The sequence below is a fragment of the Hyperoodon ampullatus genome (assembly GCF_949752795.1).
Source record: "Hyperoodon ampullatus genome assembly, chromosome: 2".
Lineage (NCBI taxonomy): Eukaryota > Metazoa > Chordata > Mammalia > Artiodactyla > Ziphiidae > Hyperoodon > Hyperoodon ampullatus.
In genome coordinates this window covers 56,348,644-56,365,891 of record NC_136915.1, presented here as the reverse complement: position 1 = coordinate 56,365,891, position 17,248 = coordinate 56,348,644, and the positions used below count along the sequence as shown (strand labels likewise).

The 17,248-nt window shown below is 41.5% G+C and overlaps 1 protein-coding gene across 2 annotated transcripts in view; it reads right to left on the bottom strand.

The window, feature by feature from the left end:
- Positions 1–17,248, bottom strand: part of CACHD1 (cache domain containing 1) — a gene marked incomplete at both ends in the record, with an annotated part of 214,788 nt that overhangs the window by 97,587 nt on the left and 99,953 nt on the right. For both annotated transcript variants that reach the window (XM_079698610.1, XM_079698611.1), the window contains one exon: positions 4,124–4,272. In XM_079698610.1, the coding sequence (XP_079554736.1) occupies positions 4,124–4,272 (149 nt within the window). The remainder of the gene's footprint in view (positions 1–4,123; positions 4,273–17,248) is intronic.

The window sequence follows — 17,248 nt, the reverse complement described above, 5'->3', positions numbered from 1 at the left end:
GGAGTTCTTCCTTTCTGCGTTTAACTCCAACACGGACTCCCTGAGATTCAAAATGGAGACTTTTTCGGAGGGATTGAAATATAAGAAAGAGGGACTGAAAATGTCCACAGTAGGATACCACAATGGTTAAAAAATGCAGATTAAAGCGTTTTATGAGAAACTGGAAAAAGGGCAGCTAAGGATTCCTACCCTGGTTCACAGCAAAAACTTACTATTAACTCTTCACATCTTTGAATCTTCATTAAAAAGGTGAAAGAGCCTCAATTTTATAAAGTATTTGTGCTTAGCCAATGACTAGAGAAGTGTCAGCTCAGTGTTCACTCCAAAAATTCCTACACACAATCTCTGGCAAGCGAGTTTCTTGTTTAGCCAAGAAGACTCAGTCTAACAGAAGGGTAGTTGTCACTTGCCACTTTCAGCTGCAGACGGTTGTGATCAGATCTCTCTTTAAGAGGGAACCTGTTTTTGTCATCTGTACATCTTCTGAACACTCAGCTTTATCATCAGAACTCTTCTGGTTTTACCAGATTCACCCCAAATGGCAGTTCTTGGCTCTGTCAACTACTCCTAGTAAGGAGAGAAGATTGCATTGCAGTTCCACAGTTTCCATTCTACATTCAACACAGAAGTCCAGCCTCTAAAGGAGGAAAAGCCTCTCATACTAATCTGCTTACTCAGCATGGGTCCTGCTAGAAGTATAATTCAAGTCTCTTAGATGTTAAACTGAACTAAATGAGAAATTCCTGGAGGGCAGAAACTACATTTTACGGTTTATTATATTCACTTAAAGGTAGACCACTAGTTTTTGCCAAATGGCTGGATGGACTGCATCTCAGAGCTCAAGCCTTATCCTAGCATATTCAAAATGAAAACCACTGTCTTTACTCCAAAACATTTTTTTTTTCGTGGTACACGGGCCTCTCACTGTTGTGGCCTCTCCCGTTGTGGAGCACAGGCTCTGGACACGCAGGCTCAGTGGCCATGGCTCATGGGCCTAACTGCTCGGCGGCATGTGGGATCTTCCCAGACCGGGGCACGAACCTGCGTCCCCTGCATTGGCAGGCGGACTCTCAACCACTGCGCCACCAGAGAAGCCCTACTCCAAAACATTTTGATGTAAGTCTTCCCAAACTTGAGTGTGTATGCATGTATGGCCATTTTCACAAGTCAGCAAATTCTCTTCTACAGCATGGCTGCATCTTATGTTATCACTTTTATGAATGTGACATAATTTCCTTAACTAATCTCCTATTACTAGAAATTTAGGAATATTTACAATATTCTCTATTCTAAATGGCACTACAATGACTCTGTTTACAAATTTATCTTTATAAACATGTCATTATTTCCTTGTGATATTCTTCCAAATGACCATATCAAATAAGATGCACACTTAAAAACACATTGAAGTATAGCTGCTTCACAATATTGTGTTAGTTTCAGGTGTACAGCAAAGTGCTTCAGATATATATCTTTTTTTCTGATTCTTTTCCATTATAGGTTATTACAAGATATTGCATATAGTTCCCTGTGCTATACAGTAAATCCTTGTTGTTTATTTTATATATGGTAGTATCTGTTAATCCCATACTCCTAATTTATCTAACCCCCCACTTCCCCTTGGGTAACCATAGCTTTGTTTTCTATGTCTGTGACTCTGTTCCTGTTTTGTAAATAAATTCACTTGTACTACATTTTAGATTATAGCGATATCATATAATATTTGTCTTTTTCTGTCTGACTGACTTCACTTAGTATGATAATCTCTAGGTCTAGATGCACACTCTGAAGCTCACAGAATCTTTGGTGATGCCACCCACCTGGTATAGTACTCTGCTTAGAGAAACCACGGCACCTCTCTGCTGTGTCACATTTTGCCCTAACTATTATGTTCAGTATTTGGCCCCCACCCAATAATTTTTAAATTTCTTGAGAGTAGAAATTACTCTCAAGTAGAAATTCCATCCCCTTACTCATCCCCACATTCAAACCATTCCAGATCTCAACAAATAGTAATCAAACACAATTGCGAGGTACTGGGATGAAAATGGATGAGGTGTAATCCCTGCCCAGAACAGCAGGGGAGGCAGACCTACCAACAACTACATGTGATACATTCAGTTCTACACTGTAACAGAGATGGAGGAAACTTAACTATGGGAACAAAGATGAGGGAGCAGTGAATTCCTCCAGGGCAAAGGTAAACAATGAGAGAGGGAAAAAAAGAGGTAACAGGAAGCTATGGAGGGAGGCAAATTATTGAATTACTTCTTGAAACATTAATAGAAATTCACGAGGGGGGAAAATAATGGGGAGGTGACATACTGGGTAGATTTACAAGTAGACGCCAGTCAATTCAAGCTTTTTGTTTCATCTAGAGTAGTTCCACTTAGGAATTTCATGAAGATCTCCCATCTTCTGAGGCAACTTCTGCACTACTGACACTTTGAGCCAGATAATTCTTTGTTTTGCAGTGCTGTCCTGTGCATTATAGGCTGTTTGCAGCATCCCTGGCCTCTCCTCACTACATGTCAGTAGCAACTGTCCCCACCTTCCAACTGTGACAGCTGAAAATGTTTCCAGACATTGCCAAATATCCCTGGGGATGAAGGGGAGTGGAAATCACCCTGGTTGAGAACCAGTGTTTTAAGCGTAATTCTAGCTCTAAGGACTTCTCCCTCACTATACTATCTTTTCTCTCAGCCAGGAAATGATTTTTTCTTTGGTTCAAAGCCCTACTGGACGCTTATTTTATTTTTAGGTTAGAGACAAACTGTCAAAAACATTAAGTTACTGATGCCCCAACTATAAAAATGACATCAGTAACGAAAAATGAAATGTTCACTATGATAGGAAAGTAGGTGTATTATGGCTGATATTTGTTCAGAACATTATGATTTGCAAAATACTTTCCTAATTGATTTTACTGAATGCTCACAACATCCTGTGAAGTATCCATCATTGATCCCATTCTAGGGATGAAGACAGGCTGGGTCAAAGACATCAAATATCTGAGACCACCTGAGTATGAAGTCCTGGAGCTAAGATTCATATCCGGACAGTCTCATTCCAAACTGTATACACTTTCCACTTAGTTTAATAAACAACTAATATGAGCTTCTCTAGGGTGCAGACAGGCTAAGCCAGAGAGAAAGACGCATCTTAACATCACGCAGATGGAGAAATAAAATGACTTGAGGATGCTCTGTTTGCTACATAGCCCACCAAGAAGCTGTAATAAGTAAAAACTTCTTTGTGAAAGCAAAGCATCACTTAACTACCAAAAAACTATGTTGTCTCCGTCCTTTGCATAGCTTCAAGAGCACTTATTGTGCAAAAAGAAGAGTGATACATACTAAATATGCTAACATTTACACTCATAATTTTTAAAGTATGTTAACTTATTTTAGTCATTCTATTGTAACTAGCCAATTCTAAATTGGTATAATAGAGATTATTATCCACTGATAGAAAACTGTGCATACAAATAAACATTAAGTAACTAGATTATGGTCACACAGATAATTAGAGACTAAATCAAAATTAAGTTCTTTGTACCTCTAGGTAAGTGTTCTTTCCCCTCCAAGCAGTTTCCAGCATCACATGACCCTACACCCCTCCAGATATAAATATCACTATGCCAATAAATAAAAATATCCTCAACCATTCTGTTTCAATATTATCTGAAGCTACATCTACCTTGGTAGTTTTAAACACACTATAAAGTATGAAGTGGGAATTTTTTTCTACTCTTGTATCAAAGATAAAAAGCATTCCCTTAAATTAGGCAAATTAGCAGAATCAGTGAAACTGTCTTATTCATGACGCATTAGTTAACACATGAAAAAAATGTTTGCAATTTTCTAGACTTAGTCAACTCTGTACTCAAACAATGCTTGATACTTCTGAACCTGGATTGCAGCCTGACGAAAAGGCAAGCAGGGAAGGTCCATGAGTTTCCTGGATATAGTCACACTTCTTTAAGAATTACTTGTCTTTGTTAAGGTAAAGGGCTAATTTAAGACAGGAATACATTTTGCAATAAACAAACAGGTATTTTAAATATGAATGGAAAGCCATTCAATTCCAGGTTTAAACAACAACAAAAAATTCCAAGTCTTACTCCATCATAGAAGGTGGGATAGTACAGCAGTCTTGAATTGCAGTTAGGGGAGAGGTCAGGTGAGCCGTGTAAGATGCTTCTACAACTTGCTTGTTCCGGTTGACCACATCCAAGTAACGGTTGAACTTCTCTCGGATTTTTTTGGCTAGCTGTAGGATGAGAGTAAGCAAAATAAATTGAAAGACCAGGACAATAACCCACTGTACTTTTTCCTATAAGCTCATCAATTTGTGTCACAAGCTGCCTGTAGTAAACTTCAGGTAAGATAAACACACACCCAAGTCTTATTTCATTGTGTAAACTGAAATAAAAATTGAAAAATGCCCAGAAGGCACAGAAGGATACCTCAACAGCAGTAAAATAATAACTTCTATCTTACAATAGATTATAATACATTAAGAACTACCCGTGTGCTCAAATTCAGATAGAATAATACTGATTCATAAAATGCCTTGCTGGAGAAAACAAAGTCTGTTGGTATTATGGTCGGCATGACAGTGGGTATTAGGAGTTACAGAGCAGCAATAGTGATTGGAAGAAAAAATGCCACTATTCATGGTTCTCGATTCCCACAGATTTTTCAGGAGGAAAACACTTGCAGGAAGGGAAATGATATTCAGTATCTTCTGCTACACAACTCCAGGGGGCGCCATTCACAGCCTTCCATGTGAATGGCAAATCCCTGAAGTTGTGCAATGCAGACATCCATACAAAACAAAATATATTGTTAGAAATAGATCTGTGTTTGGTCTGTTACACCTTTAACACGGACAAATGTCTTTCTTAACTGCTGTGAACAGAACACTTCATCATAATACACTTTCATATGGGGATAGCAAAAGCAAATTGCTAAGCCTACTGCTTTTTTCTCCATTGTTCCCACCAGATATCACAGCTTAATTAGAGATCTCTAAGGAAAACAGTGTTGTTATTCTTCCCCTTAAACGAAATGTTACCCCAATGCAATGACTGATAGAATTATTGCTAATTGGTTTTGTAGAGCTATTCATTATCAGCACACTAGAGGAGAACTAATCATCTCCTTTGGGTCATGCATCTCGCACAATCCAACAGGTTGGAGGCTGAGAACATGGAGCCAAATCAGAATATCTTCGTTTGTTATTTTCAAGTTGATTTTCAAATTTGCTTCAAACTTCCCACCTACAAGTGTCATTCTTCATTGCCCTTGGGAACAAATGTTCTATAACAGGATAAAGATGTGCTTGAAAGGACTGAAATTCCAAATAACATCTTCACAAATTCACTTCTAAAATGAAAAGGGAAATTGCAAACATTTCTTGCCCTCACACATATCCAAACACACAAACACCTGAGAAATACCCCAGTGTTTCTTCTACACATTTGGAGAATTCTAACTTAAAGTCAGATCTAGCTCATCATGATATATATTTTTTTAATTGGAGTATAATTGCTTTACAATGTTGTGTTAGTTTCTGCTGTACAATGAAGTGAATCAGCCATATGTATGTGTATATCCCCTCCCTCTTGGACCTCCCCACCCCCCATCCCACCCATTTAGGTCATCACAGAGGACAGAGCTGAGCTCCCTGAGCTATATAGCAGGTTCCCACTAGCTATCTATTTTACACATGATAGTGTATTTATGTCAAACCTAATCTCTCAGTTCATCTCAGCCTCCCCTTCCCCCCACGTCCATACATCTGTTCTCTACATCTGCATCTCTATTCCTGCCCTGGAAATAGGTTCATCTGTACTATTTTTCTAGATTCCACATACATGCATTAACATATGATATTTTTCTCTTTCTGACTTACTTCACTCTGTATGACAGACTCTAGGCCCATCCACATCTCTACAAATGACCCCATTTTGTTCCTTTTTATGGCTGAATAATATTCCATTGTATATATGTACCACATCTTCTTTATCCCTTCATCTGTTGATGGACATTTAGGTTGCTTCCATGTCCTGGCTATTGTAAATAGTGCTGCAATGAACATTGGGTTACATGTGCCTTTTTGAATTATAGTTTTCTCAGGGTATATGCCCAGTAGTGGGATTGCTGGGTCATATGGTAGTTCTATTTTTAGTTGTTTAAGAAACGTCCATACTGTTCTACACAGTGGCTGTATCAATTTATATTCCCACCAACAGTGCAAGAGGGTTCCCTTTTCTCTGCATCCTTTCCAGCATTTATTGTTTGTAGATTTTTTGATGATGGCCATTCTGACTGGTGTGAGGTGATATCTCATTGTAGTTTTGATTTGCATTTCTCTAATAATTAGTGATGCTGAGCATCTTTTCATGTGCCTCTTGGCCATCTGTATGTCTTCTTTGGTGAAATGTCTATTTAGGTCTTCCACCTATTTTTTGATTGGGTTGTTTGGTTTTTCGATATTGAGCTGCATGAGCTGTTTGTATATTTTGGAGATTAATCCTTTGTCTGTTGTTTCGTTTGCAAATATTTTCTCCTATTCTGAGGGTTGTCAGATCTAGCTCATCGTGATATTCTAATTTGGCTCACTGCCTATTTTTTAATGGGCTAAGAATGGCTCTTACATTTTTAAATGTAATTTTTAAAAGGTATTTTGTGATATTTAATAACTATATGAAATTTGAATTTCAGTGTTCATAAGTAAAGTTTTACTGAAACAGTCATTTGTTTACATAGTTTCTGGCTGCTTTCATTACGCAATTGCAGAGTTAAGTAGTTGGAATACAGATTGTATGGCTTGCTTTGCTATAGGCAGAAGTCAGAAGCCCTAACATGTCCAAGATTGAGCCATAACTCCAGTAATTTTATAAAAATTTGCTCCCCATTTAGAAGTGGGGGTCCCTCTACTCCCACTGCTTGAATCTGGGTAGGCTTATAATGGCTTCTACCAGTAGCATAGAGAAAGTGACACTATGTAACTTCCAAGGCTAGGGCATAAAGGGCCATGCAGCTTCCGCCTGTCTCTCTTGGAATGCTCTCAACGACAATGCTGTAAGTAGGCCAAGACACATGGAGAGGGCACAGTCAAGTGCTTGGTTGGCAGCTCTAGGTGAGCAAGTCTTCATCCCAGTCCTTGCTCCGGATATGAGTCAAGAAGCCTTTGGATAATTCCAGCCCCCAGCCTTCGCTGATGGAACCCCAGACATTATGGAACAGAGGTGCCATCCTTGCAATGCCTGAACCACAGAATCTGTAGGCATAAAGAAAACAGTTGTTTATGTCACTAAGTTTGGGATGCTTTCTAATGCAGCAACAAGTAACCAGAACAGGATAGGTGGAATTCCATCCTAAGATAAACATGTTGAAGCTAAGCTAAACAAAGCTGCTCAGACAGAAGCACTGCAACTAAATCATCAGAATTATCAAGACTGTAGCCTGTGAATTATAAACCTGTTGCCATGAGATTTCAGGGTTCTTCAGAAAATCATAACAGCTGCCATACAGTGGTACTTACCATATGCTAGGCACAAGGACCCTACAATGTAGGTACTGTCATCTCATATCAATGAGCCACAAAATAAAAGGACCCACTCACTCATTCAGAACTCAGAACTGTCTTGCCTGTACAACCTGTGTGTTCACTTGCTCAGCTATGGTGCCCCAGACAAACCTAACTTAAGAGAAGCTGTAACATGATCAGCCATGGCACAGAGTGGGCTGGCCGTGGAACTAAGTGTTCCTTGGGTTGCAGAACCCAAGGGGGGGGCGGTGGTTACTGGCTGATAGGAGATTGGCCCTGCCTGGGGGTGGGGGAGCAGGGGGTGGTATCTGCCTTTGGCCTCCTGGTCAGGGTGAGCCTCAAGCTGCATTCTTCATAGGCGGAGGCACTAACTTGCACGCAGAGCCCAGACACACAAGGCAATGAACAAACGGTCTCAGAAGCAAGCTCTCTCCACTAGGATTCGCACCTCTTGGTCAGAAACCCCTCAGTGTTTCATACTGCGACACCCTATCTTGTTTATTTAAAACAAATAATTGCCAACATCTGTTGAGGGCTAACTATGTGTAGGGCACTATTCTGAGCACCTCACAAGCATATATCAGTCTAATCCTTCAAAGAACCCTATAAAGTACACATCTCCATCTTCTAGAAGTGGACACTGAAGGTTAAATAACTTGCTCAAGGTCACAAAGCCAGTAAGTAGTAAAGCTGGGATCCAAAGCCAATAGCATTCTGCTTTAGAAACAAAGCTCCGGCCTTTATGCAACACTGCTTCACTCTGTAAATACACAGACCAACAACCTCCCTTGCCATTTCTTTTCAAACCCATTTGAACAAATGCTGTGAAATTCTCGGCAGGATACCATAAGCAATACACAGCCTCATTACTTTATCAGAATTAGATTTTTAATAGTTTACATTTCATTAAAAATTCTTCATAATGCCTATGAAAATCAAAAAACTGAAGAAGTTTAGAACTGCTAAATTCTACCACCAATATGAAAAAGGGATGGGGCCGAATTTGAAATAATGTATCCTCCAAAACAATGCCTATCTGTTATTACCTGACTACTGTGGTATCAGTTCCACTGAACTAACTTAAACTGTTCTGATTACTCCACAGTGTTCCAGTTTGTTCATAACCTGGAAGGAGAACAGAATGAATGTACCATTCCTATCCTGCAGGAAGTGCCAACTTCAGAATTCAGTATTTTCCTCTGGGTTTTCATCTGAGTTAATTTATCTGTCATCATAGAGTAGTAAGATGAAATTGTAATTCCTATTTTATGTGTGAAAAAACAGAGGCATGTGGAGCTTGAGGGTCTCTGGATTCCCAGGGGGTGCCTGGCCTCCTGTGACCCCACTGCCTGAGATGACCCACCCTGTGCCCTTTGGACAAGGACTGTGAGAGTCACTCACAGTAGAAACCTCACGCTCCACCGTGGGGTAGTTTTTCCCTTTCGAAAAGCAATCTCTTTTAGCATGCCAACCAAATCCAGGTTGCTCGGCAAGTATAACAATCTATTAGAGTAAAGATAGCCCACAGAAAGATTAAATCCTGAATGTATCTGTTAAACGCGAGAGAACTGGCTACCAAGGCGGAAACTTCCAAGAGGCCAGACAGATTCTGGGTGTGTATCCTGCCATGATCCCTGCAGGCAGGCGAAAACAAAGGACGTTCTCAGCAAAAAGCTACAGGTGGACCCACGATCCTCCTCACTGTAATTAAAAACATTTTTCTTTCCATGGCTCAGCTTTCATCTTTTATCCTTCTTTATCCTCTCCCCTTCATCCCCTAAGGGGTTCCTGAATGCTGATGAGATGATAGGACTGAAACCATCTTGTCATCTTTTGGGTCAATTCTTCGGCTAGCCAGCATCCAGCCACGGGTCAAATGATGAGTAGGTAGCGCGCTGGTCCCCATGGGAACAGATTCTAATTTGTCATCATCTCCAGTGACAACGTTTCATCACAACATCAATGAATTTCTTTCTTGCTGACTTTCACTTCCCTTAATTTTCCCATAGACATTTCTGTCATTTGCATACTTCCCCAGAGGCCCGCCCCCCTTTTTTTAAAGCTCTTTTTACCTTAGCTTTATACTTTTGAAGAGTGGAGATGGGGTGGGCACATAGTTAGAACAAGGTAAAAGAAAACAAAAATGCAAAGGCATAGTACACACTTTATTTATGCCTCTTTCCTAAAAGGCAGAGCCAGAAGGAGTTTTGAATGTTAGGGAAAGCTTTATTTAAAATACATAACAATGACGCTGACAGGCACAGACAGGAAAGGTACCCTAGGGAACTGAAGATTCATAGCAAAATTCCTATTGAATGTAGAAGAGTTTAACATTTGACATTCAGAAACCTCTGTGCCATGGTAAGAATTTAATAGCTGATCCCCCTTTCCTTCGATTCCAGCCTTATTTACTCAAGAAAATAAACCTTTCGTTTTCCAGCAAGTTTCAGGATTTGGTTATTTAAATGTCCACGACATAGACATAATTTTAAGTATACTTAAGCACCAGGATTTAACATCTCTGAACATCACACCATTGCTTTCCAGAGTTCAAGGAGGAAACCTTCACATTGTTTCATGTTGTACACTGTTTACAGGATATAAGAAACACCCTACCCTTGCTATTACTTTTATTAGTAACAGTTGTAACATTCCAGACAGCTCTCCCAATTATTAGCTGGGAATCTAGGCCAGTTCTTTGACTTCCCTTAGCCTTGGTGTCCTCATGAGTAGAACAGGACAACATAGTTTCAAGGGCTTCTTGTTACGTTCAAATGAAACAATGAGTATATAAAGCCCAGGATGAGTACAAGGGATTATTCTCATTGTTATACCCCAGTCTCTGGACTAGGGAGAGAGCATATGGTGGTGATAAGGAAATAATGTAGGGTTTAAATTTCCCGGTAATTAGAGCCGTAAGTAAGAGGAGAAGGACTACCTGCACGTTAACCATTTTACTCACTCATTTAGCTCATATCCTCATGCTTAATCCTCCACAGGAAACCTGGCACACGGTCTGGAGGAGAAAAAGCATTTTTTCCCTTAAAAATTAACAGCAGGGCTTCCCTGGTGGCGCAGTGGTTGAGAGTCCGCCTGCCGATGCAGGGGACACGGGTTCGTGCCCCGGTCCGGGAAGATCCCACATGCCGCGGAGCAGCTGGGCCTGTGAGCCATGGCCGCTGAGCCTGCGCATCCGGAGTCTGTGCTCCGCAACGGGAGAGGCCCGCGTACAGCAAAAAAAAAAAAAAAAAAAATTAACAGCAAAATGGCACAAAGAGCTTAAGCTTTGGAGTCAAAGAAATTTGGGTTAAGTCAAGCTCTGTCACTTACTCAGTAAATGGAACCAAGTAAATTATTTCTCTAACCCTCAACTTAATTTCCTGTAAACTGGAAATAACAATAGCTGCTTCATGATACTGTTTGAGAACTAAGAGGGATAATGCTCATAAAGTATCTAGCAGAGTGTCTAACAGATTGTATGTGCCAAATAAATGGGAGTGACTGTTGTTTTACTCTTGTTGTTCTTACTACTATTATTGTCATTGTTGTGATTATTTGGGGGGCTTTATGTACTGACTCAGGTTCTGTGCGTGGAGAATCCCAAAGAGCATAGGAAGAGTCAGGAGGGTTGTGTTAACACAGGGCTATGACCTTACCAGGGCTGTGGGTGCCTCTTCCACAGCACGGTGTCATGTAGGTTACATAGTTAACAGTCGTAGGTAGTTTGGGACTCTTCTGGGATCCTCTTTTTCTAAACGTAAGGATCTAATAAGACTTTTGTGTCACACTTTGCCATTTTCAAAGCATTTTTACCTGACTCGTCTCATGTGTGCCTTCCAACCACCCTGGGAGCTAGGCAGAGCAGATATTCCCTGCCCCTTCTCTACAATCAGGAAATCAAGGCTCAGTTGTACGCCCAAGCTCATGCTGAGTAAGTGCAGAAAACAAAGAGACCATTGCTTCTAATCCCCAGCTCCACTCTCTTTCTGCTACAAGCTCCTCCAAATTGCAGAAAAGTGTGAACTCTCCCAGATCAAACGATCTAAGTTCTACTCATTCTTCCAGTCCCAGCCCCGCTTTTGCCTCTTTGAAGCCTTCTCAGGACCTTCTTTCCCCAAATTGCCTAGGACTCTGCATCTGTGCCACTCACTGTTGGTCTTTCCTCATTTAAAGATTCCATGTCCCCCAAGAAACTAATAACATAACAATAATGAGCATTTACCCACTGTTTACCTATGTGTCAGGCACTTTGAAAGTGTAACTTTATGTGATGCCTTTTTTTTTAATGCTTACAATGCTTGGTAATTGCTATATGCTATTTTTATAGATAGTTCTGATAGATTAACCTACCCAAGGTCAATCAGCTAATAAAAATAATTAGATGGAACTCTTGCTCTTGAACCACTGCACTATGCATTTTTCTTTCATGTATACCTAGCACTGAGACTTAAAAGGTTCCTTACTGTATTCATTTCCCCTCAATCTACCATTACTTGCCATATTGGAAAAACCTGCTTACAGTTCAAAAAAGGGCAGATCACTTAGAATATTGCTCATATCTGGTTCAAGCCAATCAGAAACTCTGGGCCTGTCCAGTTCTCTATCTTCATCTGCTTCCTGGATAATATAAGCTGCTCTGGAGTAAGTCTTGCTGAGTAAAGAGGACCAGTTCAGAGAAGGTACCCTGATGGCAACTGGCCATAGCTGTGATGTGGCTGTCGATCCACTCTGAGCTCAGGTCTCAGAGTGGAAGAGCCTGGGCCTGGCAGGCAATGATACAGGACAAGACAGATGAAGACCCGGAGATGGGATAGGGCCCGTCTGAATTTCTAATGGCCCGCGGAGGCTTCAGGGTTGTCTGACGGATGTGTGGGAATAGCACATCCAGTGGAGAAGTGGGGCAGCCGCTGACAGATGAACTGCAGGTGGACCAGGAAGATTTATGTGCAAGGCTGTCTGGGCTCCAGGGTCACATACCCTGATCCCGGGAGAGGTGGGCCCCTGTGGCTGAGCTGGGGAGGCGTGCAATGGAAAAAACAGGAGGCAAGTGCTGACATGCCAGAGAGCCGAAGGAGGCTGAGCCCTGGGAATCGGTTGAGAGTGGCAGCTTCTCTCTTTAAGCAAAACACAGGTTTGCTTTAAAGATTATAATGGGGTTTGGTTTGGGCAGCAGTTTGTGCTAGATATTCCAGGAGAGTCACGGAAACACATAGCCGAGCCTCCTGAAAGCCAAGGTTATCAACTCAAGGGCTCAATGGGCTCTTACCCTGTTTTTCACCCCACTCTACCCTTAACAACCAGATCATAACAAAAGAAACAAAAGGAAGGGCAGGCTTCAACCCACTTCTCCCCACTTCACTGTAACAGGAGCCCTGGGCTGAGGTTCCTTTAAACCAAAATAAGCAAGTGCTCAGGACGTGAAAGTTTACAGCCTGTTCCTTCGCAAGGAAAAAGCAGTTGAACCTAGTCTTAACCTTCGAAAGACTCAAGAGGCTGAGAACTGGGGGACGGGGGAGGAGTACTGGCCACAGCGTATAGGAAAAACGAACATTTTACATTACAACTTTTGAGATAAGTTTTCTTAGTTTATGAATCAGGGAAGAAAGGAGTTAAAATACGCTGGAACTTAGGAATTCTCTGGTGGCCCATGAGGGATACAGAGAAAAGGAAAGGAAGCCCAGTCCCATTACTCTTACCATGTAAAACTCCCATTTAGAGTATAAGCATCTGTGCATAACTTATAAACACCAAGTATAACTTAGAAGCATTCTAAGTAACAGGGTGGGGTGGGGGATGAATTAGAGGAACTGGGGTCAGCTGGGAGGGCTCTGGGAGCCTGCAGTTTCACTCTAGCCCACACTACTTTCCCCACACCAAATGCAGGTAACACCTCTTATCTACACTCAACCTTGCAACCTGGCCCAGAGCCTGGCACACTGCAGGGACTTGGGAAACATTTTTTGTATAAATGAAGGATGAAATGTGACCTAGCCTCCAGTAGGAGGCCAACTGACCAGAGCGTTTTAGGGTTCTTCACGGGCCCTCTGAGAGCACAAGGGTCAAATACTTGCCAGCAGGTATCAATTAGTTCAGCAATGAAGTGGAAAGAGGAGACTGGCAAGGAAACAAAAATCTGCCACTAAAACACGTCCTAATCATCAACCTGGCCAGGAACTCAGTAAATCCAATTCTTGGGAAGACAATCTTAAGACACAATGAAAAAAAAGCTAGATGTTTCCATTTTCTCTTTCATAATAGTAAGTTAACCCAACTTACCTTTCCAATGGAATATAACGTCGTGTCATTTTAGGACTTCATTGCAGTTCTAACAGCAGCAGGGCTTAATTACAGTTGGTCTAAGGTCTCCTACTCTCCCCGTTATAAAAATATAAGTCATTGTAAGACAGCCTAATGCACATCATATCCCACTTTGTGAGCAACAAATTTTCACAATGTAGATTCCCTTTAAAACTAAGGAAAAATAATAGTACAAGGGAAAGCATCTTATAAACATTTGATTTCTTCAGTTGTTGAAGCCTGGCCTTGAGTATCCATAATCATTCGAGTCTTCAGTATGGCCTATCTTAGGAGGTAGGGGCACTCTCTCCCCTGGTCCTACATTCACACAATAAAGCCAGCTTGTAATATACTTATCTCAGTAGATAGAAAAGCCCCTTCTTGGCTTTAGTTTCAAGATACTTGAGTAGTGATAAATCAGCCCCTGAGATCTAGGGGCCTTTATGATGCAGGCTTGAAGCTTGAAGTACTAATACAGAGATAAAGTTTTTGGTTTCTGCTTTTTTATAACTAGGAAAAACAGCAACACTCACATAGACCACTTGGATGAGGTGCAAATGCTGTATGCTAGCAGGAAATGCATTGCTATTAAGACTTGCTAGAAATAACAACACAAAGTAACGTTTCCCATGTGGGTTCCACACCAGAGGAATGAGGGTATTTGCCTCAACCATAACAATTTTATTATATCCTTCTCTGAACTGTTCTGTGTGTTCCCTTGCCAAGCTGCATCTGATACCATTCTCTAACTGACAGTTGGATTTAAGGTCTTCTTATCCCCTATCTGACGACAGGGAGGATGGCAAACACAAGAGCCAGGGTATGCGTGCTCTTCATTGGCTGTCTGCTTCCATAGGACTCATGCTCACACCTTCCCCTACAGGGTGGTGCACGACATGAGTGTCAGCGGATGTGACAGTGACACTTCTCGATGACTTTGCAGAAAAGCCAGCATGCTCTTTGCAGCATATAAAAGGACTAAAGGCGGCTTAAGTAACAACCAGTGAGAATGCCCATGAGCAGCTATTTCAACATGATCTCTACCTGCCCAGAATCTTCTTATAAATAAAGTTGTAGTTCTTGGTAAGCTTCCAATTTTATCATACCACATGTTATTTCATGGAACCAGATTTTCAAAGCATTCAGCCAATCCAGGGTTCTTGATATTAGCAGCAATTAATTCCTTTGCATCATCGCCACAAGTATTTCCTATTGCGTGAAGGAATATATTAGGGGTAAGTTGGTCCCTGCTCTTAAGTTGCTAGCTAGGTTTTAGAATACACTCTTGAGTTTCTGTTTATGCATTTCACCAGTGCAGATGATCTGAGCTTTTTTTTTTTTTTTTAAGTAGGAGCAGCAGTTTCAGGTGGAGGATGGAGTTGGGGGACAGAGGGGGGGATTTGAAATCTTGTCTGCTACCTTCTCACCAGTATTTCCTGATACTATCCAACCTCGGGATACTAAAACTATGTGTAAAAGGGCCTTAATTGTTTCCATTTTTAGTGGAATGTTCACTTCTCATGATGAAGTCTTCCTGGTTTTAGAATAAGGACTTAGACTCAACCTATCCCCTTCTACTTAAATAAAGCTTTGAGTGTTCAAGTCAAAAGCCCAGGCTTGTACTTTTCAAGGGTCTGCGTCACTGAAAGAAGGCATTTGCGCACATGTGGATGGCAGAGATATCTGAAGAGCTAAAGCTCCAGCTGGAGCACGGAGAGATGCACATCGTGGCGGGAGCTTGCATGTCTTTTCCCCCCCGACCCAAAGGCCTTGCCAGCCCCTCTCAGGGCTGCAGCCTATTCTCTCCAGCTGTGCCTGCCTGCAATAGCCCCTCCTCCCGTGCCTCTGCTGATGGAGAAACGGTACCAGCCCCTTCATGTGTTCCTTCCCAAAGGGCGGGAACACCAAGTGTGGGAATTTAGGGAATGAGGAAATGGGCTACTCTGGGTTGTTGTCAAAAAACAACAGCACAAAAAACCTGTAGCCGTAATTTTCAAGCCTTAAATAGTGTGTGATGGTGGTGATGGGAGATATAGAGAATTCCATTTTTCTATAATTGGTGTATGTGTGCATACGCAAATGTAAAAATGAACACTGTGCTGTAAACATATGCATAGAGTACTTACACATAGTACAATAGATACATAGTACATTATAACAAAATGTGTGAGTATACAGGAGGGGTGTGTGTATGTGAGAGAGAGAGAGAGAGAGAGAGTTAGAGAGAGAGCGAGCAAGTGAGCAGGATTATCTCAGCTTATCTCAACACCAAGCATACATTGGCTAATGTACAGTATGTACCCCTGAAGTCAGCTGGTCTATATTTAGTCCAGGAATTAAAAGCTTTCATGCATGCATACACACATATTTTCACTTCTAAATATATACAAGGATTCAGAGCATATGCTGCATATATATTTTCCTGAAAATATAAGCAAGATAGTTAAATACTTCAAATTCCAAATTGCCATTTCTTAAACAGTGAGGTGGTAGTTATCAGGCTGCTTTCTCTCTCCTGGCCCACCTTGGGTATTTTTTTTCCCTCTGAGAAGCTGGCTGAGCAGTTCCTCAAATATCCCTGATTACTGTTAAATGCTTCGTATTGGGAGAGAACCTGGGAGTTCTGAGGTAGCTAAAGGTTTGTTACCTTCTCTGTGGAAACTGCACGAACGAAAGCTGTACCAACCACAATTCTACAGTAAGAATTTCAAAGAGTTATCAACTTCTACTCATGAGCAACACAAAGGAAGCTCACTATGCTATACTTAAACCCTATGGACTAGCCCAATAGCTGTAGATTTTTCACTCACTCAATTAGCTAAAAGTTCCTCTTTAGGGGGTATTATTTACCACCCCCCCAATCCCAACAAAACAAAACAAAAATCAATAGCCCCGGGGCTTCCCTGGGGGCGCAGTGGTTGAGAGTCCGCCCCCTGATGCACGGGACGCGGGTTCGTGCCCCGGTCCGGGAGGATCCCACATGCCGCGGAGCGGCTGGGCCCGTGAGCCATGGCCGCTGAGCCTGCGCGTCCGGAGCCTGTGCTCCGCGACGGGAGAGGCCACAACACTGAGAGGCCCGCGTACCGCAAAAAAAAAAAAAAAAAAAATCAATAGCCCCATAGAAGTTCCACAATGACACAAATTAGAAACAAGTGACTTAGGTATGGTAATAATGGAATAATGATGAACTGTGAAAAAGACAAAGGAGTCTGCTCTTTAAATAAATCAAGGACTGCATTTATTTTTATATCTTGTTTATATTCCTCCAGGATAATCCATTAGTAACAGAATGCTCTTCCTTGTAAGACACAAGTTATATCCTTGTGATTTATTAGAGCTAAAAGGCAGAAGGCACCTCCACCATTGTTTGGCCCATGTCAACTGAGTATTT